Source organism: Sturnira hondurensis, unplaced genomic scaffold, assembly GCF_014824575.4.
Source record: "Sturnira hondurensis isolate 20B ecotype Veracruz unplaced genomic scaffold, ASM1482457v3 Scaffold0007797, whole genome shotgun sequence".
NCBI lineage: Eukaryota > Metazoa > Chordata > Mammalia > Chiroptera > Phyllostomidae > Sturnira > Sturnira hondurensis.
In genome coordinates this window covers 3,073,695-3,098,491 of record NW_028080428.1, presented here as the reverse complement: position 1 = coordinate 3,098,491, position 24,797 = coordinate 3,073,695, and the positions used below count along the sequence as shown (strand labels likewise).

The window sequence follows — 24,797 nt, the reverse complement described above, 5'->3', positions numbered from 1 at the left end:
TGCATGGATGAGTGAATTCAGCACATGACCCGAGCTCTGGGTCAGCAGACAGGGGACTACCCTCCGGCTTCCATCTGCACCGAGGTCCCTCTGCCTTGGCCCCTCTGCCTCGGCCCCTCTGCCCCATTTCCTGACACCCCAGCCGCATCCTTCCAGAGGCCTGGAGGCCGCCGCTGTTCCAGTGGAGTCTCTGCTGCCCCTGTGTGGCGGCTCTTCGCCCTGCACCATCCTGACCCAGTGGGGCCTGCTCTGCTTGGGGTTCCTGGTTTGGGTGTTTATGAAAGGCTAAATGGGAGGCAAAGTGGGTGCCAGGGGTGTGGAACTTCAGAATCCAGTCCTGTCCTTGGAATACCTTGGCTGGGGACGGCTCCCTGTGTACCCTCTTCTCCTTTCATCCCAAACACCAAACCCCAAGAGCTGGAACCCCACCCAAAGCCTTGACCTCATATTTCGTGAGCGCCTACTGTGGGCAGGACCCCTGGCACATGTCGTTTCATTGCACCCTATGAAGTGTGTATAATTCTTATGTTCTTTGGCAATCAAGGAAACTGAGGCCCAAAGATCCCACAGCTGATAAGTTGGGGCGCTGGGGTTCTAACCCAGGTGATGGGACTCTAGAGCCTCTCCACACAGAACCCCCAAAAGTCAGATGGGGCAACCAAGGCTCTCGAGGGGAAGGGACTTGTCACACAGCAGGTTAGCAGCAGACCCGGGTCTGTGGTGGGCAGGACCCAGAGGGGCCTCTTCTCTCAAGTTTTTGTCTGTCGGGCTCCCCAAGCCCAAGTTGACCCCAGCGGCCATTTGACTGGGGACACAGCCCTCTGCCCATGCCTCCTCTCCCTGCCTCACCGTCATTGATCCTTCTGGGTGGGGGGCCGAGGAGGTCGATTCCAGGGTGGGAGTGAGTGAAGAGCGAGGGAGCCCTCTGGCCTAGTCTGAGCATTTACTTAGCCTTTTGAGCTGATCCTTCTGGTGTTTGCAGTCGCAGACAACCGCAGGCAGGACAGAGGAAGGGAGGTTTGGAGCTGCTGACTGCTGCGGCAACACACTGACGGGTCCTGCTCCTCCCACGAGCAGGCCTGCAATGGACGCCACTGCTGGGCAAGCCAGCAACCCCTACACACACGGCCACTTGGGTGGGGCTCAGCCTGTCGCTGAAGGCTCCCTGGGGGTGGAGGAGGGGACAGGTGGGGGAAGGAAGGACGGGGCAGGAAGAGGCGGGAGCAGCTGGGTTTGGGCCCTGTTGAATGAACTTAAAACCTAAAGGGGGCAGGACTGACTGCCCCTCACTGACCCAGGGTGTTCCCCTCCCTGCCTCCCTCCTTCTGACTTGCTCCTGCCCAGGACTCCTCTGTGACTGCCCAGAGCCAGCAGGACAAGGACCTTTGGACTCAGCCGGACACACCCAGTCTCCACTCCCCAGGCACATGCAACAGGTGTCTGCGTGCACGAGCAGTTCCCGGGCCTGGAGGCTCCTCTCCCTCCTCCGTGGGTTCGGCCTGCCTGCCCTGCAGAGTCAGGGCTCATGTTTCCATCTCCCCTAGGAAACCCGCCCTGGTGTCAACCTTCACGGGCTCCAGCCGCAAGCCGGCCTCATTGGTCACCTCTGTCTCCCCTGTGTTGGGGGTGAGTTCCACAGAAGCTCTTCACAGTCAGGCGTGGTGGTGGTGGGCGGGCCTTCTGGGGGATGTTGAGAATGCGCACCCAGATCCGCCTCCTCCCTTGCGTGATCTTTCAGGGGAGGTCCGGGGAAGGGAGGGCAGGGCAAAACCAGAGCAGCCTGGGATCAACAGGGGCTTTTCTGCTGCCCCTCAGCCCCACTCTTGAGGAGGAGCAGTGTTGCCTAGTGGTTGAGAGAGAGAGCTCTGGAGTCAGACGGCCTAAGCCTGAATCCCAGCTCCAAGGCATTTAGGCTGTGTGATCATGGGCTGGTTACCTAACCCCTCTGAGCTTCAGTTTCCATAGTTGCCAAAAGGAGGCGACACAGTGCCTGCCTCTAGGTGTCGCAGAGTTGCAGGCAGGCACCGGCACCCACTGACTCACACAGCCCTTCTCCCTGTCAAGCCTTCCCTCCGGCTCTCTTCTCCCCCACCCTCCCCCAGCTCTGCTCTCTCAAGGCAGCTAAATTGGCCACGGTTTTGCCCGCTTGTGCCCTTTTCTACATGCTGTTCCCTCTGCCAGAAATGCTTCTGGGCCTTGTGCACCCTTTTCAGCCTCATGCCTCTTCCTGTCCTGAAGGCTCAGGCCAGCGGCACCACCAGGAGGCCTTCCTGACACCTCCTGCTGCCACCCTGCCCACGGGCCTGGCTCAGGGCCCCTTCACGAGCTCCCCAAGCAGCCTGGTGGCACTGGTCCTGGTCATGGTCTCCCCAAGCAGACTGGGGCCTCCCCACCCCTGGGCACCCAGCAGCAGGGGAGGGGCGCTCACAGTGACCTGGGCAGAGGCCTGGGTCCCTGGTCCCTAAAGAAGAGCCGAAGGCGATTCAGGCTGAGCAGGGCTTGCGGAAGCCCCCTCCTTCCTGCCCCGGTTTTATTTTGGTGCTAGAATCATTCCACTCAGCATATCCAGTCCCCACCACTCCCGTCCCAGTGCACAGTCAACATTTCATGCAGTTAGAGGGAAGGAGTGGGGGTGGGGGGGTGGGGAGGGGAAGAGGTGGGGGTCAGGGCTGGCACTGCAGAGCCCCTGGGGTAGGAAGGGTCTGGGGTCTCCCAGGCTGCAGAGCTCCTCCAGCTGTGTGTCCCTGGGCCGTGCAGACCTCCTGGTGGGCCAGGCCACGGCTGCATCAGGTGGGGAGAGCCACAGTCCTGCTTCTAGTCCCAGTGCTGCCCCGGGGCCTCCCACCCTGTTCCAGCCACCCCTCCTGCCACATCACTGGGGATAAGGGGTGGGCCTGGGTCTCCACGGCTCACCAGGGCCAGAAGCAGCCAGCCCAAGATCCCACGTGACCTCCTGTGGGCGGCCAATAGGGTAGATAGTGCCTGCCCCCCATCCCTTTGAACCAGCATGGACACCCACCCCTCAGCTGTGCAGGGTGCATAGCTGCCTGCTTTTGGGGGGCTGCTCTTGGTGAATGGGAGCTGCCTCAGCCAGGGACCCTTCCTCCAGCCAAGGGTGGGACGGTGGCCAAAGATGATGCACGTTGGGGTAACAGCCAAGTTTCTTTGCTTCAGGGCAGGGCCCCCCAGAGAACTGTTCACACTCGGAGCCCCCCCAAGCCACCAGACTGACGGTGGGCTCTCCTGGAGCCACAGCTTGCTCTCTGCACGTGGCTTCCCTCTTGCTCTTTCAGGGATCCCTGGGAGCTCTGCCCCTCCCGACCCCTCACTCTTGCTGCCTCACCTCAGGGTCTGCTCTGGGATCCTAGAGCACTCGGTGTTCCACAGCCACCTCCTCCCCAGACTCATATTCCATTCTGACCCCCTTGACGGAACCTCACTGCCACCAGGCAGGCTGCCCCTCCCTCCAAAGCCCAGCCCAACGGTCTCCTGCTTCACTGTGTCCTCTCAGGGGCCTGTGGCCCGTGGGGCCTCTCCCACAGACCCCCGCAGTCTGTGTCCTGGCCACCCCACCGCCCACAGTCCCCCACAGGCTGTGACAGCTCTCATCGCTTCCCAACAGAGCCTGGCCTGGAAGGACCCCCACAAAGCCACGGTGGAGCCAGTGCCCAGGCACGTGGGACTGAACGCAAGGGCCTGGGGCTGGGCCTGCTGACCTCTGGGCCTGGGCAAGGGCAATGGTTCAAGCGAGTGGATTTCAGAGACTCCAGAGCCAGCGTCCCACATGGCCTGTGGGCCTCTGCTTGCTCTGTCTCTGTTTCTTCCTCAGCCCAGGGAGAGGCCCACCACAGTGGGCTGAGGACTGTGGACACGCTCGGGCAGGACTGCCTGCCTAGAATGCTCTCAGTGCATCCCCCACCCCTCAAACCACAGCTCCCACTCTGCCTCCAGCCCCCAGAGCCCTCCCCAAGTCTGCCTGGCAGGGCCACCATTCAGCACCAAGTAGATCACCAGGACAGGCGATCTTGCCTTCCTGGCGTCCTGTGGGTCTGTGTCTTGTTCATGTCACGCCTGCTGGTGCCTAGCACGGCGCCCAGTTCCCAAGACTTGCTCTATTCCAGCAAGTGGCTCGGCTCGGCGTTGGCCTCCCAGCTGGGGTTGGGTATGGGGAGCTCTGAGAGGCCAAGGTCCCTCCAGGCTGAGGGGCAGGCCCACTGGGGATCTCAAAATGGGAGAACAATGAGCCAGTGCCCATCTACAGCCGTTCCTCAGTGGGAGAAACCATGGGTCCCTGGACAGCCAGCCAGGCCCACTCCTGCTCTGCAGTCTAGGTAGCGGGACCAAGATGGCTCATGGGGAGCCCATTGGGGGCCCCGGCGTTCATGGCTTCAGTTGGACAATGGAGAAGGGTGTCACACCTGAGCTTGAACCAGGCTCCGGGCAGCTCCAGTGCCCACCCTGGCCTTGTCCTAGCTACTAGTTTCGTCGGACAGGGTGCCACATGGACACAGGCCTGCGCAGTGTGGCCAACATCTGGTTCCAGTGTGTGGTGCCCATGCCACTAGCTGATGGCCCGATGATGACATGGCCCACGTTGTCCCCACGGCCATCGGGGCTGCTCTCAGCCACTGTCACACGGAGAGACAGGTCCTAGGGAAGAATTGACATGGGTGCTGGGGACCAGGAGCAGTGCCAGAGGTCCTCCATGGCTTCTGGGCCCCAGTTCATAAATGCCAGGCTCCAGATGGGTGCCAGGTGCGGCTCCTCCAGTCCTCACCTCTGATCTGCCTAACCCCACAGGCTTCTGTTTGCTGCCTCCCTACTCAGAGGCAGCACCAGGTGGCCCAGGTTCAAATGCCAGCCTCACCACTTCCTTGCTCCATGACCTTGGACAGTGACTTGGGCTCTTCCCACCCCAGTTTCCCCATCTGTGCAACGGTGGTAACAGTAGTTCCTGCCTGTTCTGGAAACAAAATGTACACAGAGCATTATAACGTCTGCCGTTTCTCCTAATAAAATGTAGGTTGGATGCCACTGAGGAAGGGAAAGGACTTGCTTGAGATCAAAGTAGTAAAGCTGAAACCAGAGCCTGGCCTGACCTCTGTCCTCTTCCCAACCCCCTCCTTCTCCTGGCCCCCAAAAGTGTCTGGTTCTTGGAGGCTGTGGCATAGTGGCCCTATGATTATCCCAGGGAGCAGCAAGGGACAGATGGGCAGCCTGTCCCAGGAGGGTGGCAGGGCAAGGCATGAGTGATGCCTTGGACCAACCAGAGGTGCTGGGATGTCGGCCTGGATTAGGAACATTCAGACTGAGGCAGAATCTGGGCTTGAAGTTGAGACAGGGCATCCTGCCGGGGAGATTAAGTGGGACTCTGCACAGCCCCAGGGCGGAGATGCAGCTTTTGGCTCAAAGCACAGAAGGACTTTCTCATTGTCAGGAACGCCCCAGGATGGAAGGTGGTAGTGAGGGGAGGTGGTGAGTTCCTCATCCTCGGGGCATGCAAGAAGGACCACTGGTAGGGCCCAGGCCCTATCCTCAGTACTCCCCTCATCCTTGGTCTGTGATAGCTGTGCTGGGAGGGGGCCACCTCCTGAAGGCCATGGGGGTGAGGGGAGCTTGGCAGGGCCTCTGCAGGTAGAACCTCGGAAGATTTAGGGTGGATCGAGGTGCCTGGGCTCATCTCCAGGTCTCTGCCGCTTCCTCCCCTGGGACTGGCTTCCCCTAGAGTTCAGCGCATCGGAGCCCTGCTGTGAAAGCCTCTCTGACTGCCCAGGTCTGGCGTGCTCTCTGTTGACTAGGGTTGCTGGGCACCTTCCTGCCTGTTCCCACTGTGGAAGCAGTGCCTGTGTCCCCAGCACCCTCCGTGGGGCTGGTATCTAGTGGGTGCTTAATAAATGCTTCTTGACTATATGGCTTGAGGCAAACCATCAGCCCCTGTAGGAGCCCTGAAAAGCTAGGTCTGCAGGGGATGAAGTGGCCCTGGAGCTGGGGGCTGACCTGGCCTGGCCCCCACCCCTGCGCCCTGTCCGCCTCACCTGGAGCACAATGGCTGGCACCGAGAAGATCATGGCTTCATTGAACACTGGGTTGGGGTCGTCCCTCTTCACGGCTGTCTTCTTTTTGCTCATCTTCCTCCCATCTTGCAGCAGGTACACCTTGACGTAGGGGTCTGGGTGGGCGAGGGGTGGACGTGAGGGCCACTGCCATACTCACTTGGCACGGCCTGCCCAACCTGGAGGTGCACTGGCTCTGATCCCTCCCCTCCAAACCTTCGCTATTGCCTTGATCTCCTGCAGTCCCCCCATGGGTCCTTTATTTCTTTCCTATTTCATGGATGAGAAAACTGAGGCTCACATGCAAGTCAGGAGGACAGCTGGGCCTTGGGCACCCGCAACCTGCCTCCCAGCCCAGGCATGTGGTCCCCTCACACGACACTCAGGGAACTCGAAAGACCCCCCCCTTTTCATTCTATAAATGGCCTGCACGCAGACGTCAGCTCTGAGTCAGCCGGCGCCCACTCAGCAGGGTTTGACTCAATGACGTGCGGCTCTGAAATAGCACGTCTCTGTCTGCTCTTCACCTACCGCCCACTGGGTGTCCTTGCTGCGCCTGCCTGGACCCCAGGTCCCCCCAGGCTCCAGGGGACTGGGCTCCCCCCATCCTCTGTGTCCAGTTATGGGGGGCGGCTGGAGGCTCCTGCAGACCTGGGGCATCGGGCCCTGCCTTGTACCCACACCATCCCGGTGGCCCTGGTCCCCGTTTGGGATCTGGGATGCAGTCCAGTCTCTAGGAATGGAGCCTCCACCGCGAATTCCAGTTCTGGGAAGTGGGTGTTCACCTTGGGTCCTTCCCAGAACCCCAGACCTTCCCCTGCAGGGGCTCCCTGCCTCCCTCTCTGGTTCCCATGTTCCCCAGCTCGATTAATCCTCCCACTGTCCACGTCTCCTGAGCTCAGCCAGAGCTGGGGGTGGGGACCCCGGCCCCTACTGATGTGTCCAAGTGCCCCGGGCTTTGCACTTGGGCCACAGCCCTCGCCGGCCCCGTGGAGGAGGAGCCAGGCAGCCAGCCGGACCTTACCCGCAGTGCTCTTGTCGTTGGTCCAGATCAGATTCTTGGCCTTCACCACGACCACGGTGAGGCGCTCGGCCGTGGGGAGGTAGCTGAGGGAGAGCAGGATCTCCCCTACAGCGTCGGCGGCCTGGGGGACAGGCGGGTGGCTCAGAGGGCTCCTATCCCCTCACAGGTCCAGAAGTTGCTGTTCTCGAGGCCCCTCACACCAGGGCTCCGGGCTGGTGGGGTTGAGAAAGGGGCCCCCATCCCCACTCCGGGAAGCATGCACCAGCCCGTCCTCCCCCAGTGTGGGTCCTGCCTCGAAAGGAGGGCCAGAGGCTGCCTGTCAAACGTAGCATCCAAGTGTAGTTACATCGCCTTGTTCTAAGCCAAGGAAAGCACTCCGTGGTACCAGTACCTAGAGGTCCAAGTGGCCTGGAGTTAGTAGACCATTTGCTTAAATGGCAGTAACACTCCCACATGTATAAAGGTAAACGTTGGCTGGGCCTCCCTCTGAGTCCACTCCCTTTGGGGCCAGAAGCTCCCCTCACAGAAGCTCTAGAGGAGCTCAGAGGGACGATCAGTAGACAGTGGTCATGGTGTCTTTCATCCGCACACAGAAAACTGAGTCTCCCTGAGTGCGGCTCTGGTCTCTCTCTAATTTCCTAAAGGTGTCGGTGCTCAGGTTGCTGCGGAGGACAGTGGAGTCCCTCCTCTGAAGTGTGTGTATGTGTGTGTGTGTGTGATACTCTTCAAGGGTGGACAGGTGGGCGGGCTTACCTTGTTCTGGTCCTGTAAGTAGAGCCAGCCACTGAAGGGCTGCAGTGGAAGGTCAAGTACAGAAAGCTTCAGCTCCACCACCCCCGTGCTGACATTCCGCTCGTCCTCGTCAATGCCGAAAACAGAAAACCGCAGGCTCTTCTCCTCTAGGGCTGCGGGGTCCAGGGGGATGGAGAACTTCTCGTCGAAGAAGATAGAGTAGGCACTCCTCTGGATCTGCAGGAAGAAAGGGCCGTAGGGGGTGCTTCAAAGCTGGGGGCGGGGGTGGCAGGGAGAGCCCCGGATGGAGAGTCTGGGACTTGGGCCAGAGTCCTGGCTCTGCTGTCCCCATGACCCAATGCCAACCCTTCTTTTGATGGCTCAGCCCTGATTATTTAAAAGCCCCTCTGTTCTCCCCTCACCAATGGCCAGTCCAGTGGCCTGGCATTCAAAGCTTCCATAATCCAACCCCAACTAAGTCCCATCCTCAGTGGCCCCAGCTCCAAGGACCCTCACAATGCACTAGTTGAGCTGGTCTCTGTCTTTCTTGCACACGTTCAAGTCCAGGCCTGGGCCAGGCGTGCAGTGGGTATGGATAATTGTCTGCGAGGTCGCGAGCCGTTGATGTCCCAGCCCCCACAGAGCCTGGCCCAGGACTGTCTGAACACTGTGGGATGGACAGACAGATGGAATGAGTAGGGACGGCTGTGCGGACTCCGTTTCCAAGCCCAGTCCTGCCTGGTGGGTGCCACTGGCCTCCTCCCAAAAAGCCGTGGGCAGGCCCCTGGGGAGGTGCGCTAGCGGACGGGGGGCCGCCTTAGTCACTGCCTGGCGACATTTAAAGAGAGGAGCTCTCATTCCTGGCACCTCGCCTGAAGCTGGGGGTGCTGCCCAGCCTGGGGGCAGCTACCCACTCGCTGGAATCGGCTGGGCTGTGATGTAAGAAGCCTGCCTTCTTGGGAAGAAATCCAGCACCTCTGGGTTCCCTGAGCCACACTCTTCAGTGACTGCCTGGGATCTGGGCAGGGTCCTCTTGCACTGCTGCCTGGGAGCTCTGTTCCCCACCCTGTCGCCTGCCTGGAGAATCGGGGGCTCCTTCCCGAGGAGGAGTTACCTAAAAGTTACCCAAAACTTTGGGTTACCCAAAACTTTCATCTTGGGTAACGCTCCCCCTCACAGTCCATTTTTCTTTTGTCTAAACTGGGAGAAAGCCCACCTCTCTGTCCTGACCTTGGCATTCAGGCTCTCCATGATCTTCAGTCCACCCTCTCCTTCCTTCTGCCAAGCCAGCCTCTTGGCCCCCCTGCCCACAGGGGCCCACGCTCCCCGACCACCCATGCTCTGTGCGTTGGGCTTTGTGAGCATGTGGGTGGAGGGGTGGGGATCCCGGGACCAAGTCCCAGGCCTACTGCTCACTTGCTGGGGTTGTCTTGGGCAGCGCACTTTTCTGAGCCTGTTTCCTCACCTGTAAGGTGCTCTCAGTCCACCCCCTTAGGGTAATGAGAGAATCATGGATGTGCTGGGCCCTGAGAACCGGGTGTTCAGTACAAGCAGGCTGTGGTGGCTGCTGTCTGCCACTGTCCCCCTTCCAGGGATGTGTCCAGAACCACTCAGGGTCCTCCAGGCAGCCCTGCCATAGGCAGCAGGGATTGGGCTCAGCGGGGACACTTTGCAGACCTGGTACACGATCGGCTGAGTGCTTGCCAAAGACTGGGCTAAGGAGTTTGAACTTATTAACACGTCCCCTCTTCAAGAATTACGATGCCCATTTGACAGGGGGGAACTGAATCACAAAGAACTTAAGTGATATATCCAAGGTCACACCGCTAGAAAATAGGGAACCGGGATTTGAACCCGGGTAGTCCGTCTCCAGGGTCCTGCTCCTAATCCCTCATTGAACTGCCTCTCAGAAACTGGCCACCCCATCTTGGGCCCCACATGCACGTGGCCGGCAGTCAGTTCTAGACCCTTCTAGAATGAGGAGGGTAGGGTGGGGCAGGAGAGGAATGACAGTCTCTACCACTGAGGAACAGCCCGTTTTTGGCAAGGTAAAGGGGACCAGACACAGGTGGGTCTCTGAGGTGTCAGAAGGCACTCGGTCCTGCAGGTCCTCAGGCTCCTCCTGCTCTGGTCAGAAGCCATGGTGTGTTGGCCCCAACCACCTCAGAGGACACCGGGCCATGGCATCGGACCCGTCCATCCAGTCTGGAGCTGCCGGCTGCCAGAGCTGGGCGCGGGATGCGTCTCGTGTAGGCTTTGCTCCCTCTGGTATGGTGGAGGGGCCCTGGAGCGGGGGAGGGCTGGGTCCTTCTCCTTGCCCCTCCTGGTTCACCCCCACCCTGCTTTCCGCCCTGGGAGCCGACCTCCGTGAGCTACACCAACAGGCTCTCTTGGCCTCTGGCTTCCAGGAGGGTCAGCCAGGGAGGGTCACTGGAGGAACACCAGAGGTCGGAGGGAGGCCCGGGCACTTATTGCCCCCAGACCTTGTGGGGTACCACTGTGGGCTGACTGCGCCCCTTGTTCAAAGGGCACAGTGTCTACCGAGGTGGCCGTCTCTCCACACCCCCTCATCTTGGGTCTGGTAGCCTCCCCTGCCCCTCATCCTTTCGGACCAGGGTGCCACGCCCTCCTTGTGGTGCCCTACACATCACTCACATCATTGTCAGCAGTCCTGTTATTAAGCTGTCCCCAAGTTAGTCAGCGTGAACGTGTCATCCCTTCCCTGCCAGGGCCCCAAGCTGACACAGGGGACAAGTGTGGAAATGGACAGTTACCACACACTGGATTCGTGTGGCAGGAAAGCTAAGAATCGTGCAGCGTGGACGCCCGCAGGTGGAGGCCCCCAACTCCAGTTCTGTTCTCTGTCTAGCAGCAGCACCTGGGGCTCTGGGACCGGCACCCAGACCCGCTCCCCAGCGCTCTCCTCAGATCCTGCCTGGCGCCGCTGACCTTCCCGGCTGGGGAGACTCCTGAGAGCCAGAGCACACCTCTGACCCGCCCCGCAGCCCCCACTTACCCGGGAAATGCCCACGATCTGCTCGTCTGGCAGCAGGCTGACACGCATGAAGCAGGACTGGAAGCTGGCTTCCTCCCGCTCCAGGAGGTCCTTCCCCTGCAGCACGGCCACGCGGAGGGTGTGGGAGGCGGCGTCGTAGTCCATGCCCACCTCCACCTGGCCCAGCGTGAAGTCCTGTCCAAAGGTGTTGCTCACGGAGGAGATGGAGTTGAGGGAATCGGCCGACTGGGACTTCCGGAGGGTCCCGTAGGGGGCCAGGTCCAGCTCACGGCCCATCAGCTCCAGGGGCCCCAGCTCGCTGATACTCTCAAAGGTGTCCTCCATGCTGAGGCTGCCTTTGCGACTGGGTGGTCCCCGAGTGCTGGCCCGCTGTCCATTCCAGGCAGGCACCCTCTGAGGTGAGAAAAGGGGACATGGGAGCATCTCAAGGGCAATGGTGTAGAGATAGCAGAGAGAGACAGTAATCCCTGCTCATTCAAGGCACCTCCAGGTTCCCCTTTCGCAAAAATGAGGCATGTCTTAGTTCAGAACATCCTTGTTCAATGTTATTTCATGTCACTCAGTTTTCTCTCTCTAACCAGGATGTAAGAGAACATTTTCTCAAAATGGTTATTTATATGGACTGAATTCCATACCTAGAGATGTTCATGACAGTGATGTTTATAAAAAGGAAAGGCAGGCAGCAACGTAGGTGTCCAGCATAAGGGGAATGGGTAAGAATACTGGCGTAGAACTACCCAACAGATGATCAAGCAGCCTCAAAGGAGATTTCCAAACATGCCTGCAACATGGGAAAACTTTCATCTTGGGTAACACTCCCCCTCACAGTTCATTTTTCTTTGGTCTAAACTGACCTTAAGATCTGAGCAAACAGAAGCCTCCACACCACCCACATCTCCTGGGTCACTGCACAGTCTTCTTTACCATCGTTTTTAATTGCCTCCCCAATTTCCCATTGAGTGGAAAACTATCATTCAGTTTATAATTCCCCGACTATTGAACATTTATGTTGCTCCTTTCTCCCCGCCCCAGATAGAAATAATGCAGCCTTGAGTAGCTTTCTTAAAATCCTGACTTAGAGAGCACAGCCCTTTTGACAGCGTTGGACACCAAAATGCTAGTCACCAAAATGCTCTTTGGAAAAGCGGTACCGATGTACAGTCCCCCCCACAGAGTGAGAGACAGTCCCCTCCAAAAACCCCAGATCATGTGGGCCCCGCATCTGGTAGCAGATTCTGGCTGTGCACTCTGGGACTCCGCGCCAGGTTAGAAAGGTTCCCTGCCGAGAGTCAAATGATGAAACGCTGGGCAGTAGCTACTGAGAGCCCTAGAAATGTTTGTGCTCCCGGGCGGCAATTCTGCCTCTGGGAATCGATTCAAAGTGCAGAATCCCGAGGAAGACAAAGTGCCACCTGTGAAACTCTTAGGGCATCATTTGTAATGGCATTTAGGAAATCACGGCAGATACATAAAAAGGAGTCTCCGCTATTCAAGTGATATTGACAATGGGTGTTCACCAACATAGGAAAATGCTCTGGCTGTAAGTGAGATGGAAAGAGTGAGGTATAAAACTCCAGGCAGAAATGAAACCCGTTGTGTGAAAACCATGCATGGAAAGCAGTAAATCAAAATGTTCATAGGTAAAAAATGGTTAACTATTGCTTGCCTCCGGGTGGAAGCATGTTTAGAGAAGCTTTTCTTCTTATTTACATTTTCCCATATTTTTTACAGGATGGTCTTCAACATGGACACCATTCATTCATTCTCTCATTCAAGTGCTCACGGACTCATTCGACCAGTGCGCACTGGGCTGGGTTGGAGACAGGAAGGAGGACCAGGGCCCTGGTTCACTGGGGGAAAACAATCTGGAGGGAGCAAGGTGGGGAGGGAATAGAGGTTCACCCTGTGAGTGGACGGCAGGGGCAAGGGGCCCCCACCTCCCGTGTGCACCCATGAGCTCGGAGCCTCACCTTCTGCTTGGCCTCTGCGTAGCTCTCACCATATTTCTGCTGAAGGTACCTGTAGTCGTAGTTGGGGAAGGGGGAGGGGCTGGGGAAGCTCCCCGAGGTCCAGAGCTTCCACAGGCTCACAGCTGCGATTCCCAGCAGCGCCAGGGCCCCCGCAGCGTAGACGCCCACCTCCCAGTCAGGGGGGCTCTTGATGACTGCAAGGCAAAAGCAGCCTCTCATCAGAGGGCCCTGGGCCCTTCAGTGGGTGCGGCCCCCCCACCCACAGAGCAGGTGCTTTGGCACTGACTGACTTACTCATTGAATGAACGTTTACCGAGTGCCTTCTATTTAGTAGGCTGGGTGCTAGGCACTGGGGGTCCAGGGTTGCGCGAGAAAACACTCCCTGTGATTTCTGCTTTATTTTCTTTCCCACAAAAACAGACATTTCTCCCATGATTGGCACTTGATGAGAACAGATGAAGAGCTGTGAGCGATGGTTAAATATTCATTAGGCTTTAAACAAATAGGGTTGTTCTTGCCTCTTTGAGTTCTTGGGCCTCACCCTTCAGAGGACCTTTTGCTGCCAGATAGTCAAAGTAGCCTTTTGGGGTCTGGGGGAAGGGGACTTGGGGGACAAAAAAAGGATCCCATTTTCCCCCTCAAACCTCGTCTAGAGCAACCCAGTGTCCTTCAATTGCTGAATGGATAAATAAAATGCGGCATACCCATACAACGGGATATTATTCAGCAATAAGAAGGAATGAAGTGCTGATACAGACTACAACATGGATAAGCCTTGAAAGCATCTCGCTAAGCGAAGGAAGCCGGACACAAAAGACCGCATGTTGCACGATTCTGTTGATATGTCCAAAAGAGGCAAATCTACGCAGACAGAAAGTAGATTGGTGACTGTCGGTGGCTGGGGAGGTGGTGAGTGGGGAGAAATGTAGAATATGGGGTTTATTCTGGGGATGATGAATATACTACAAAAACTGATTGTGCCGATGGCTGTACAATACTAATGCCCATGAATTACACACTTTAAGTGAGTACATGAATTTTATCTCAATCAAGGTGTTACCATCCCCTCCCCCCGCCCCCCAAAAAATCTCAGCCAGTGAGAGATGGCTGCAGGCTGTATAGGGCTTGGGGGGAATTCAGATGCTCAAATGCCGTTTGCCCACGGATAAGTAAATAACCTTCCTTACCTGAGTCTTACTGACCCCAAACACAGCCATTAACTGGCTCCTTAGCCCTGCTGGGTGAGTCCTCACCTAGTCCACGGCCAAGTGCCACCACACACGTTCAAAGGAAGCCTGACTTTGTGGTCCCCACAAGCAGCCATTGAGGTCATGGGATTCATTTTCAGGTCACACTGCTAGCAAATACAGTTCTCTTAACCATTCTTTTTTTTTAAGAGTAGTTTTTTGTTTTGCTTTTTTAAGATTTTATTTATTTATCTTTAAAGGGGAAGGGAAGGAGAGAAGGAGAGAAACATCAATGTATGGTTGCCTCTCGTGCGTCCCCTGCTGGGAACTGGCCTGCAACCCAGGCATGTGCCCTGACTGGGAATCGAATAGCGATCCAAGGTCACAGTGCCGGGGAGGGGTGGGACTGGGATTCCAACTCTGACAGCCAGACTCCAGAGCAAGCAGAGCTAACCACTGCCCCACCGGGTCTGTACGCGGCGCAGTTCCCTGGTAGCAGAGTGAAGACAGGTGGAGAGGGCGTTTCAGGGGTGGATTTTATCACGGCACATCCACTGAGCACCTACTGTGTGTGAGCACCTTGTGGAGGCAGTTGGCCCTGGGCCCAGCTCACAGTCGAGGGGGTGGGGGTGGGGCAAAGAGACAAAATGGAGTAATGGTAAGAGCCCAGGAGGGCTTCCTGGAGCTGGAGGACATCCCTTCCTGGAGGGACACCTAAGCTGAGATATGGAGGGGGAGCAAGAAGTGTGCCCAGCCAAGGCACCAGGGACTGGAGGTTTAGGGACAGAAGGAGAGGCAGTGTACAAAGCCTAGAGCACTCAGAGTGCCCAGCGGGAGAGCAGGAGCGGGGCACTGGGGCGGGAGGGTGCCTCGACTCTGCTCCCTGAAGCCGCCACATCTGGAGGAACCGCACAGCAGCCCCGGACCCTCTGGCAGCGGGAGGCCTCCGCCTGCCCTGAGCCCAGCTCTGCTCTGGCTGGTCCGGGCCCTGCCAGCTTCAGCCGGATCAATACTAATGCACTCCCAGCCCTTATCCAGCTGTCGGAACCCTGTGAGGTGCCCCCCTCCACTTTCTAGGGGGCATTGAGGCTAGGAGAGGGGATGAACACATCTATCTGTCTATGGGCTCAAGGCCACGGGGGGCGGGGGAGTTCAGCCCACCAAGCCTCCTGGGTTCAGCCTCCTCATCCAGAAAAAGGAGATGACCACAAAACACCCCCATCCCATGATTCCACCTGGCGAAGTTATTCTGAGGGAAAAATCCCAATGAGTTTTCTGTCTGCTCTGAGCCCTCCAGGCTGGGCTCCTGTAACAACAGAAATCTGGAAACAGCCTGGAGGTCTGACCTGGGGCCAGTGCTGTCCGAGAACGGAATGCCACGAGCCTTTGAGAATGACTGTTGAGGTCATTAGGATGTCACCGTGGCAGAGCAGAGAAACATTTCAGGCAATGTTTAGAGAAAACAGTCAGTTCCTGACATGGTACAACCACACGGTTTGATGCAAAAATCACACGGCCAATGGACAAGGGCTGGGAGGACCAGGGAGGAGGGAGAAGGGCAAGAAATTAGGATGCAGGGACTGGGCGCACCCCTGTTTACTGCTGACTCCGGTGGCTGGAATGCAATCTGTGGTCTAAACTACAGCAAAGAATTCCAGAGGCCCTGGGGCCAGCCCTGGTGAGGCCGGCCCGGAAAGTCTGGTGAAGGGGGGAGGGGCCGGTACCGTACCTGCTTCACTGGAGAGTGAGGGGTGAGAGTGAGGGGCATCTGCGGAGACCTGCTTGGCAGGGCTTGGGTGTCCAGCAAGTGGGCCGGCCCAGGTGGCAGCAGGCGCAACGAGGCCGCACAGCGGAGCTAGACTCCTCTGAGAGCGAGGGTCCCAGGGAAGTGAGGGTCTCAAGCCAGAGCCCCGGTGGACAAAAAAAGGGGCGTAGGGCCGAGGGCGTGAAAGGAAAAACCTTGGGAAGGTGACATGAAATGCCGACCATTGATACTCATTTACTTATTCGTTTCTAGACTACCAACCTTAGGACAGTACGGGAAGAATCCTCCAGGGAAGTGAGGTCCAGGCTGAGGCCAGGGATGAGGGGGAAGAGGCGGAGTGGGAGCTACAACAGGTTCCTTCTCTTTACTATTTGCCAGGTTCTGTTCCAAGCACTTCACGTGTATGAACCCACTGAGTTCTCAGAACGACCGTGGGAGGAAGGACCTATTATTATCCTTCTTTTACAGATGAGGAAGCTGAAGGACGAAGCAGACACTCACTGCCAATCTTGCTCCAGATCTGTGCTTGTCACCTCCCAGCAGGGCCGAGGACTTAGCCGGGCAGAGGCAGGGATGCGCTCGGCAAAAGGGACAGCGGGAGCAAAGGCCTGGAGTTGGGGAAGCTGCGCTTTGCTGTGCTGGGTGCTTCGCATAGGCTAGCTCACTGAGTCTTCCCAGCAGTCCCCGAGGCAGGCCTCACCACCCCGTTTTACAGATAGGTAAATTGAGGCCTAGAAAGGTTTCAGCACTTGCTCAAGGCCACGCCATGGCTTAGGCCTAGACTTGGGAGGCTGCAGGCGAGAATCCCTGGCTGGGGGTTGGGAAGGGTGGTCCCTGGGGCACCCCTCTGCCCAGCCCTGGGCTGGGTGGGGGCTGTGCTAAGGCGCGAGCCAGACCAACAGCCAGGAGACCTGGGTTCACGTCCCGAACCTGTACTCACTGTCCCTTTCCTTCACTGAGCCTCCCTTTTTCCATCTGTAAATAGGGACAGAAACATAAGGAGAAAAGATTGTGAGGTGTGTGTCTGATGTCATGTGGTGCCATTCACCAGCTTGGCACCGGCCAGGGCACACAAGGCAGGCAGGAGCTGCGTCCCAGGTATTGGCCATCCCTGGTCTGTGCTCTCTCTGACTTTCATATCCTGTGGACCTAATACCAACCTTCCAGGGTTTCCTCTCAGTTGGCTACTTGTGAGGCCCCAGAAATGGCCCTGGTGAGTGGATTCCATGTCACAGGCTCATTCTTAGGGAGCAGCGGGACACAGGCCTCCTGGGGGATCCCCTCCAGTCAAACAGAGGGAGTCACTTCCGCAGAAGAAGCAACAGGAGCAGAGAGATGAAGAGATTTCGAACTGGTCCCAGCCCCCATGTCCCCCAGGCTGTGTGACCTTGGGCAAGTCACTGACCGTCCCTGCTGGCAAAGCAGACCCAGGACTGGTGTCCCACTGATACTCGCACCCCAGGTCTGCTGGGAGGGCCCTGCGGGCTGGCATGCTTGGTGCTGAGACTCACCGCTCAGGCGGCGTTCTGCCACGTCCACGGCCATGGTGCCCGCTGCGGCGGCGGCTGCAACTAGAAGGGGATAGCGAGTTAGAGGGCGGGCTTCCGAGGGCCCCCAGCCCCAGCCCTGCGCCTCGGCTCCTGGCGCCCAGGTGCCCATCCTCCAGAACTCATGCCCGGCTGCGCCAAAGGGCATGGTTTTCGAAGTGGAGATTTTAAAGAATGGCGTCTAAAGCTTCTTTACGCCCTCAAAGACTTCACCTGGGGGTTGCCAGATTTCACTCAGGATGCCCAGTGACATTTGAATTCCAGATGCACTTTTAGTATAAATAGGTCCAAATGTTGGAGTACACTTACACTAAAAATGGATTCGTTGCTTATTTGAAATGTGAACGTTGCCGGGCACCCTGTATCTGTATTTGTGCACTCGGGCACCCCTCCCTCGCTTTGGTCCCACCAACACTGGGCTGACCAGAGCTGACTCTTGGTTACTTTTCAGGGCAGGCCCCTGGGGGGCTCACTAGGCAGGGCCACAGTCCGTTTGTATGACAGTGGTCCCAAAAGTTTACAATGGAGCTGAAAATTCCCATCACCTAGTGACTTCATGGCTGTCATGACGTCACGGTACAGTGCGTTATAACTGGCTACTGTGTTCAGCCCAGTGACATGAAGTACAGGTTCATGGTCCAGGAGCAACAGGCCAGACCACATGAACTAGGTGTGCGGTGGGCCAGACAGTCAAGGCTTGTCCTGTTCAGATGCCGAGGAGGAAACTGCCTCACGAGGAATTTCCCGTCATTAAGGGACGCGTGGCTGCACTCCAAAAGCTGTTGTTTACATTTGAAAAGCAAAGGCCGCACCTTTGCCATCTTGTATTCTCTCCCCTTTCACTCTGCACCCCGCTCTCCACCCTCCCAGGGCTGGAAGCTCCTACGAGCCATTCCCTGAACCCTGGGACTGCCTGAAGTTTTATGATTGTTGTTGCTAAGAAGTAAACTTGGCTGACAGACATATTCTACGCGGGGGCAGGGGTGAGAAGGGGAGGCGGGGATGAGCTGGATGAGTCTCAGTTCAAGGGACATGGAAGGACAGGATACCCTCCCCCCAAACTGTGTGTCCCCACAAAGCTCGGAGAGGTAGTCAGAGACAGGTGAGGAGTGATAAAGGCACATGGGCGTGGGGGGGCAGGGCGGACATGGGGGCGGGGGGAGACGGGGTGGGGGGCGGCCTGCCAGCTGAAGGGCAGTGCTTTTGTGCCCCCGAGAATGCCGACCTGGCACCGCTCGTCCTTCTGGCCCCTTCAAGAAAAGCCTGGATAGTTTATGTGCAGTTTCTGGATTTTTTAATATTGTACCAATTCACAAAAAATGTAGACACTATTCAGGCACCGTGTAAGTTAAAAAAAGGCTCGGCCATGCCTAGCTTGTTTGTAACTCCGTGAAGCATTCTGTGGGCTCCCTTTGGGACTGGGGTCCAGAGAGTGAACATTTTCCTGGGCAGCTTCCAGGATCCTGGGGTTGTCAGCAGCCTGTGGCTTCGGAGCCAAGCAGCTGAGGTGGCTTGCTCCAGACAGGGCTACCCAGTGCCCGGGCAGGAGGCCTTGGGGGACAGGGCAGAGCAGGGCCCTGGGAGAAGCCCTGCCAGGTACACAGCCTGCTCCTTGCCCCTGGCCCCACTGCTGATGCCCCCACTCCCTGAGATGCTGGTTGTCATGGTGATGGGAGGGAAGCACGATCTCAAAGTGGAAGCTCATTCCTGGGACCTGGGCTGGAGATCATGATGATGAGAGCTAACCCTGCCTCCTTACCCACCCAAGCCCAGCCCTAAGCACTAGGCATGTATATTTCCTCCTTTAGTCCTCTGGCAACCCCACAGGTGGGTACTATTATTGTCTCTGGTTTGCAGAGGACAGTCCTGAGGCATGATGGTAAGGTCATCCGCCCCAACAGCTAAGAAACTGCTCAACACAGGCTGTCTGGCTCCATACTCCTGCCCTGCACCCAACTTGCAGGCGAGCACATGATGTCAAACGTTTCCTGAGAAGGTGCAGGACAAATAAAGCTGTGTGTGCCAGGTGGCCTTACTTCCTGGCAGGAGGAAATTTGGACAGACCGAAACACACGTGTTACCGTGAGTACTCGGGTCCCAGCTTGCCTCTGCCCTGCTGGGCATCCGATAATGCCAGCAGCTCTCTCTCCCGCTCACCTGGCACAAGTCGACTTTGTGAGTGGGGCCGCGCTGGCACGGCCCATGCCAGCAGCGTGGGCTGGGGATGCTCCTGTGGCCTGTACACATGCCCAGAGACAGGATCTGCTGATCGGACCTCTGGCTGTCCAGGAGTCCCCACCCCTCCAAGGCTGATCCAGCTCAGACCCCAGACTCCCACATTGCCCACCATTCTTCTCCCTCCCTTTATCACCCCCTACTCCCTCTGCCTGGGACCTGTGACTTCAGGGAAGATGTGAATGGCTGTGGGCACTCCCGGGTCAGAAGTTCTCACAGTGGTGCTCTCTGAAGACACATCTGCCTGAGAGGAGGGAGGAGAGACCTGCCCCTCACTAGCTCTGAGCCTCGGTTGTCCCTCTGTGAAAGGGGGCTCCTGACTGCCCTATCAGGGGGCCAGGAGGGCGGAATGGGAAGTAAATACGGTCGGGCTTCGTAAACATTAGCTGCAGTGGTCTCAGCCTAGCAGTTTGTGCAAAAGGCCCCCTTGCCCCTCACTGGAGCTGCAGAATCGTGTGGGCGGCACAACTGCTCTGTAGATCTGTTTTATTTGTCTTAAATTAGAGTGAGTTGCCAATATTTAAAAATTGGTAAATTTTCCATTAAAATTGATTTCGTTTTTAAAGTACTTATTTATTTTGAGAGGGGAAGGGAAGGAGAGAGGGAGAGAGAAATGTCAATGTATGGTTGCTTCTCCTGGGTCCCCTGCTGGGAACTGGCCTGTAACCCAGGCATGTGCCCTGACGGGGAATCGAACCGTGATTGTGTGGTTCGCAGGCCCTCGCTCAATCCACTGAGCTACACCAGCCAGAGCTAAAATTGATTTCTTAAAAAAAAAGGATGAATTTCCAGCTTCCCTTTGAAAGTGGGAAGATGTGCGGACAGGGGTGCTGCATCTGCCCTAGTGCCTGAAACAACCTTAGCTGGAGCTGAGTAGGCTCCGCCCCTTCAGACGGGGCACTTGCTCTGTGGCCTGCACCTCGTACCCCTCCATTCACTGCTAGAACTTTATGGCCCCTGGAAGCATCTCCGTCTGTGAGCCTGGTAAGCAGGCCTTCAGATGAGCTAGGGGAGGTTCAGAAAGGATGAGTGAGTTGCCCAAAACCACATGGTCTGCGGCGATGGCGCTGAGCCTGGCAGCCCTGCCTGCTGTGGGTGAGGTGCCAGGTCACAGCCCCTGTGCCAAGGACTTGACCCTCCCCAAGACCCCTATGGGGCACATCCTATTATTGTCCCCACTCCACAGAGGAGGGAAGTGAGGCTCAGAGAAGGGCAGTTAATTTGCTAGCCCACGGTCACGCAACCAGTAAGCAGAGAATAGAGCCAGAGCCAGCCAGATCTGGCTCTGTCTCAAGCGCCCTTCTAAATGGTACTACTCACGGTCCCCGAGACCCCCAGAGTCCGTTTCAGCGACTGCGACAACCCCAGCAGGCTCCTGTAGGCAGCCTGGAGCTCTGCCAGGCAGAGGGGCTGCGGCCTTGGCTCAGAGCGGGATGCTGACAAGGCACATCCGAGGCCAGGGTGGCCTGTGACCAGACCCTCCCCCAGCTTCTGACACACAGGGGGTGGGGCTCAACAGGGGTGAGGAGAGGGCCAGAGCTGTCCCAAACCTGCATCTGAGGCCCTCAGGCCCAGGTCTCCTTCCCAGCACCCTCCCCCACCCAGTGTATTCAGTCTGGCCCCAAAGGGCCAAACCCTAGCCTGCATGGAGCATGCTCACTAAAAGCAAAACAGCACCAGTTTCAAATCCAGGTTTCATCATACCTAGCTGGCAATACCCATCTAATGCTGTAGGAATGAGGCATGACAGATGCTAAATGCTGAGCACCACACCTGGCCCACAGCAGGCCCACAATATAACCTGATGATGGGACAGAGAAATGGATCCGCATGTGAAAGGCCAGGAAGCTGGGACCCCTGCTCACACGGCAGGTGAGTAGCAACGCTGGGGGTGGCGCCAAGGTGTGATGGGTCTGAGCCTGGGTGCTTGCTTGGCCACCACACCACCTCCCGAGGAGGCTTCTCAGGGGCGGAGATGGGTGGGGAGAACATCCACTGGCCTTGCAGAATCTGACCACAGTCAGGGCCCCTCCTGGGCTGGTCAGAGAAATGGCTTTCCAGGAATTTTGTGCCTCTGCAGGGGCTTGGGGCCCCAAGTCTCTGCTCCTCCCACCCCATCGGCTTGCTCATCATGTCTCCAATCACATCTCTGGCCAACCAGGTGTTTGCTCTCCCCGCCTCACCCTGAAGCCAGCAGGTAATGGGAAAGACTGGGGTGGGCACAGGGCAGCCCTTGACCTCCCAGGCTGCAATACTCTTCAGGATCTTGAGGTTTGAAATGCTTTTCAGGTGCTCCCACTTTCTGAGATAACCGCATCCTACTACCCATCCTGGCAAAGCCCACAGAAACCGCAGTACAGACTGGCTGGCATTTATTGGGCACCGCCAGGACTTGCCAAGTGTTATTTCAGCAGGTCCTCCCCACCGCCCTCTGAGGGGGCTGCTACTTTGCCCACCGTATGGGTAAGAAAGCCGAGGTGCAGGAGATGACCTGCCCAGTTATCAGAGCTGACAAGAAGCAGAGTCCAAGCCTGAAGCCCCGGCTGGGAGGCCCACTCTCCCAAGCTGCTTGGGGGAGGTGGGGGCTTGGGTCCTTGCCTTGACCCTTCTCCAGACTGGCTGAGTTACGTGAGGTGGATCTCAACATGGCGTGGGCCTCAGTTTCCCCATTTCTAATAGGAAGCACAACAGATGCTCTCTTTCCAAACCTGTGGTGCCCTGGCTGGGGGAAGGGACTGACGTTCCAGGGTGCAGGTTTCCCAGGCACTTTGGGGAGGGGATGGCCTCAGTGACCAGAGAGGGTCTGTCTTCAGTGCCTCTGCAGCCCCTGGCAAGGAGATCTTCAGGTTCGCTGGCTCAGGGCTCCTCCACCCACAGGACTGGCTTCAGGTTGTCATGTTCTGCTCCATTCCCACCCATCTTCAGCCCAAAGGTACAGCCCGAGGGAGGCTCTGAGACGGGCAAGTTCCCTCTCCCAAAGAGCAGCGGCGTCGCAGGTCCCGAGGGACGCCCAGGCCGGCGATATTGGGCGGCTGAGGATCCTTTCCCGGGCTCCCGGGGCTCCTGGCGAGGACGCGACCTGGCTCTCAGGACTGGGGCATTTCCTGAGGACGCGCGCCCCTGCCGCGGGAACCCCTAGGGCATACGCGGAGAGGAGTGTGGGAAGCTGACTGAGGAGCTGTGTGAAGCGGGGCAGGGGCGGTGGGGGGACAGTCGGAGTGCTCTGAATGTGAGGGGCATGCGTGCATCGCGGGCGCCAGGGAGGCGTGTAAATGGACAGGGGAGCCGTGCGTGTGCACACGCGGGGCGGGCGTGCGGGACGCGATGCGATGCGATGCGCAGTGCGCGGAGTGGCCGGACCGGGGAAGGGCGCCCGGCGTGCTCTGTGCCGGGCTTGCGTGTGCAAGCACGGCGCGGGTGTACCGACGCGTGGAGTGCACTGAGCCCAGGGGTCCGTGGCGCGGGGAGGGGGCCCTGCGTGCGTTCGCGCGCCGTGCGCGGAAGGCGGCCGGGTGCGTACTCACCCGGGCTCCACAGAGGAGCCGCCGCTCTGGCGTCCGCTCCGGCTCCTGCTCCGGCGTGGACGCTGGCTCCCGCTCGCTCGGGGTCCCCGGCTGGCCTCCCGCAGCGCGCACGCACCAGCACTCAGGCCGGCGGCCGCCCGCAACGCCACCCCTGCAGTGTCTCTCGGCGCGGGAGAGGGACGCGGGCCGGGGGCTCGGCCGGGCCGGAGTGGCGTAGGGGAGCTGCGCCGCAGTCCGGGCACGCTCCCAGGAGCCCGCCGCGCGCTCCCCTGCGCTCGCTCGCCCGCCCGCCCGCCCGCTCCCTCTTTAATTTAAAGTGACAACCCCAGGCGCTCTCTCCGCTTCCGGGAGCTTCGCTGCGCTTCTGGGGTCTGAGCCGAAGATTTCCAAGCGCGCTTCGGAGGCCCGGGGGTCTCTCCAGGCCGAGCCAGCCCCTCAATCCCAGGTCGGGGGACCAGGGTGCGGATGTGCTCACCAGCGGCTCTGGGAGGCAGGCTGAGCACTGGACTGAGAGCAGGACCGAGGTCTAGCCACAGCCCGCCGCACCCGGCCTGTCCTGGTCCCTCTTTGGGCCTCGGCTTCTTTTTCGGTGAGACAGCCTGATGCTGCGCACCTCCCAGGAACCGCTGAGAAAGCGGGCGGAGCAGCAGGAGGTGTCCCCCTCCCTGAACGGATCGTTAATTACCCTCTACCACCATGATTGGGCTGTTACTGTAGGCCAACAGCGTCTCACTGAATCCGCTCAGCGACCTAGTGGGGTCGTGGTCACTCCATTTTTTACACGAGGGAACAGGCTTGTAGGTGAAATGACCTTCCCAAGGTCACAGAGCCAAAGGTCAGAATCAAGACTTGAACCCAGATCTGTATAACCTCAAAGCTCACGCTCATAATGACTGAGGGTCCTGATTTCTCTCCCGGAGGCTGAATGAATCATTCAGGAGATATTTATGACGCCCCCACCGGACGCTAGACACAGTGTCAGGTGTGGGCGGTCTTTCATCTTCTGGGAGTAGGGTGACAGGTCTCACCCTCCCGGTGCAGTCTGGCGGGGAGGCGGGCTGGCATTGGGAAGGGCTTGGCCCTGTGGGGGGCGTGCCTCCTGCGGTGGGCACGGTCACCAGGCTTGGTGGGCACCTGGGGAGGCTTCTTGGGGGACCTGGGGTGGGGAAGAGGGATGAGGGTCTCAGGTGGGGAGTGCCGGTGCAAAGGCAGCAGTCACCCTGCACCATCTGCCCTCCAGGCTGATGCAGGAACTGGAGTGAGTGTGAAGGCAGATCTTGTCAAATTCAGGTTAAAACCGCCTTAAGGAACAGAAAAGGGTGCCCACGTGCACCAAAGACAGGGACTACATGTGTCAGCAGCAGTCAGGTGTCAGTCACTGCCTTGTTAGTTATGGTGGCATACACCACTCAGCGAAGAGGGGGAACCACACTACCACCGTTTGCAACAAGGTGGGTGAATTTCGCTTGCGATGTTGGGTGAAAGAAGCCAGGCACAAAAGCGCACATTGTATGATTCCATTTATTGAAAGTTCAAAGACGAGGCCCAGCTACTCTCTACCTTTTACCAGTCAGGCTGCTGATCACCATGGGGCAGGGGCTGGAAGGGGCCTGTGGGGAGTTCGGGGTGCCGCTCACGCTCTGGCTTTGACCTCCGTGCTGGTCCCCCGGGTGTGTTCACCTTGTGAAAACTTGTGATCTTGCACACTTATGATTTGTAGACTTTCCTGTGTGTGTGAGAGATA

At 58.1% G+C, this 24,797-nt stretch overlaps 1 protein-coding gene across 1 annotated transcript; it reads right to left on the bottom strand.

Moving 5' to 3' along the window:
- Positions 1–3,881: 3,881 nt before the first annotated feature.
- SYT12 (synaptotagmin 12) lies at positions 3,882–23,283 on the bottom strand. The gene is made up of 8 exons (XM_037053345.1): positions 23,054–23,283; positions 17,259–17,318; positions 12,796–12,989; positions 10,826–11,218; positions 7,831–8,046; positions 7,078–7,198; positions 6,036–6,169; positions 3,882–4,650 (listed from the first exon to the last, which is right to left on the bottom strand). Exons 2-8 carry the CDS (start codon positions 17,290–17,292, stop codon positions 4,477–4,479), a joined length of 1,266 nt encoding a protein of 421 aa, XP_036909240.1. The 5' UTR covers positions 17,293–17,318; positions 23,054–23,283; the 3' UTR covers positions 3,882–4,476.
- Between the last annotated feature and the right edge of the window lie 1,514 nt (positions 23,284–24,797).

Bases quoted from the DNA above. Each gene is read 5' to 3' on its own strand.
- SYT12 (XM_037053345.1), bottom strand. From the start codon at position 17,292: ATGGCCGTGGACGTGGCAGAACGCCGCCTGAGCG. The intron at 11,219-12,795 runs GTGAGGCTCCGA...TTCTCACCTCAG, and splicing joins ACGCAGAGGCCAAGCAGAAG to AGGGTGCCTGCCTGGAATGG. The intron at 8,047-10,825 runs GTAAGTGGGGGC...TTCTTCCTGCAG, and splicing joins AGATCGTGGGCATTTCCCGG to ATCCAGAGGAGTGCCTACTC.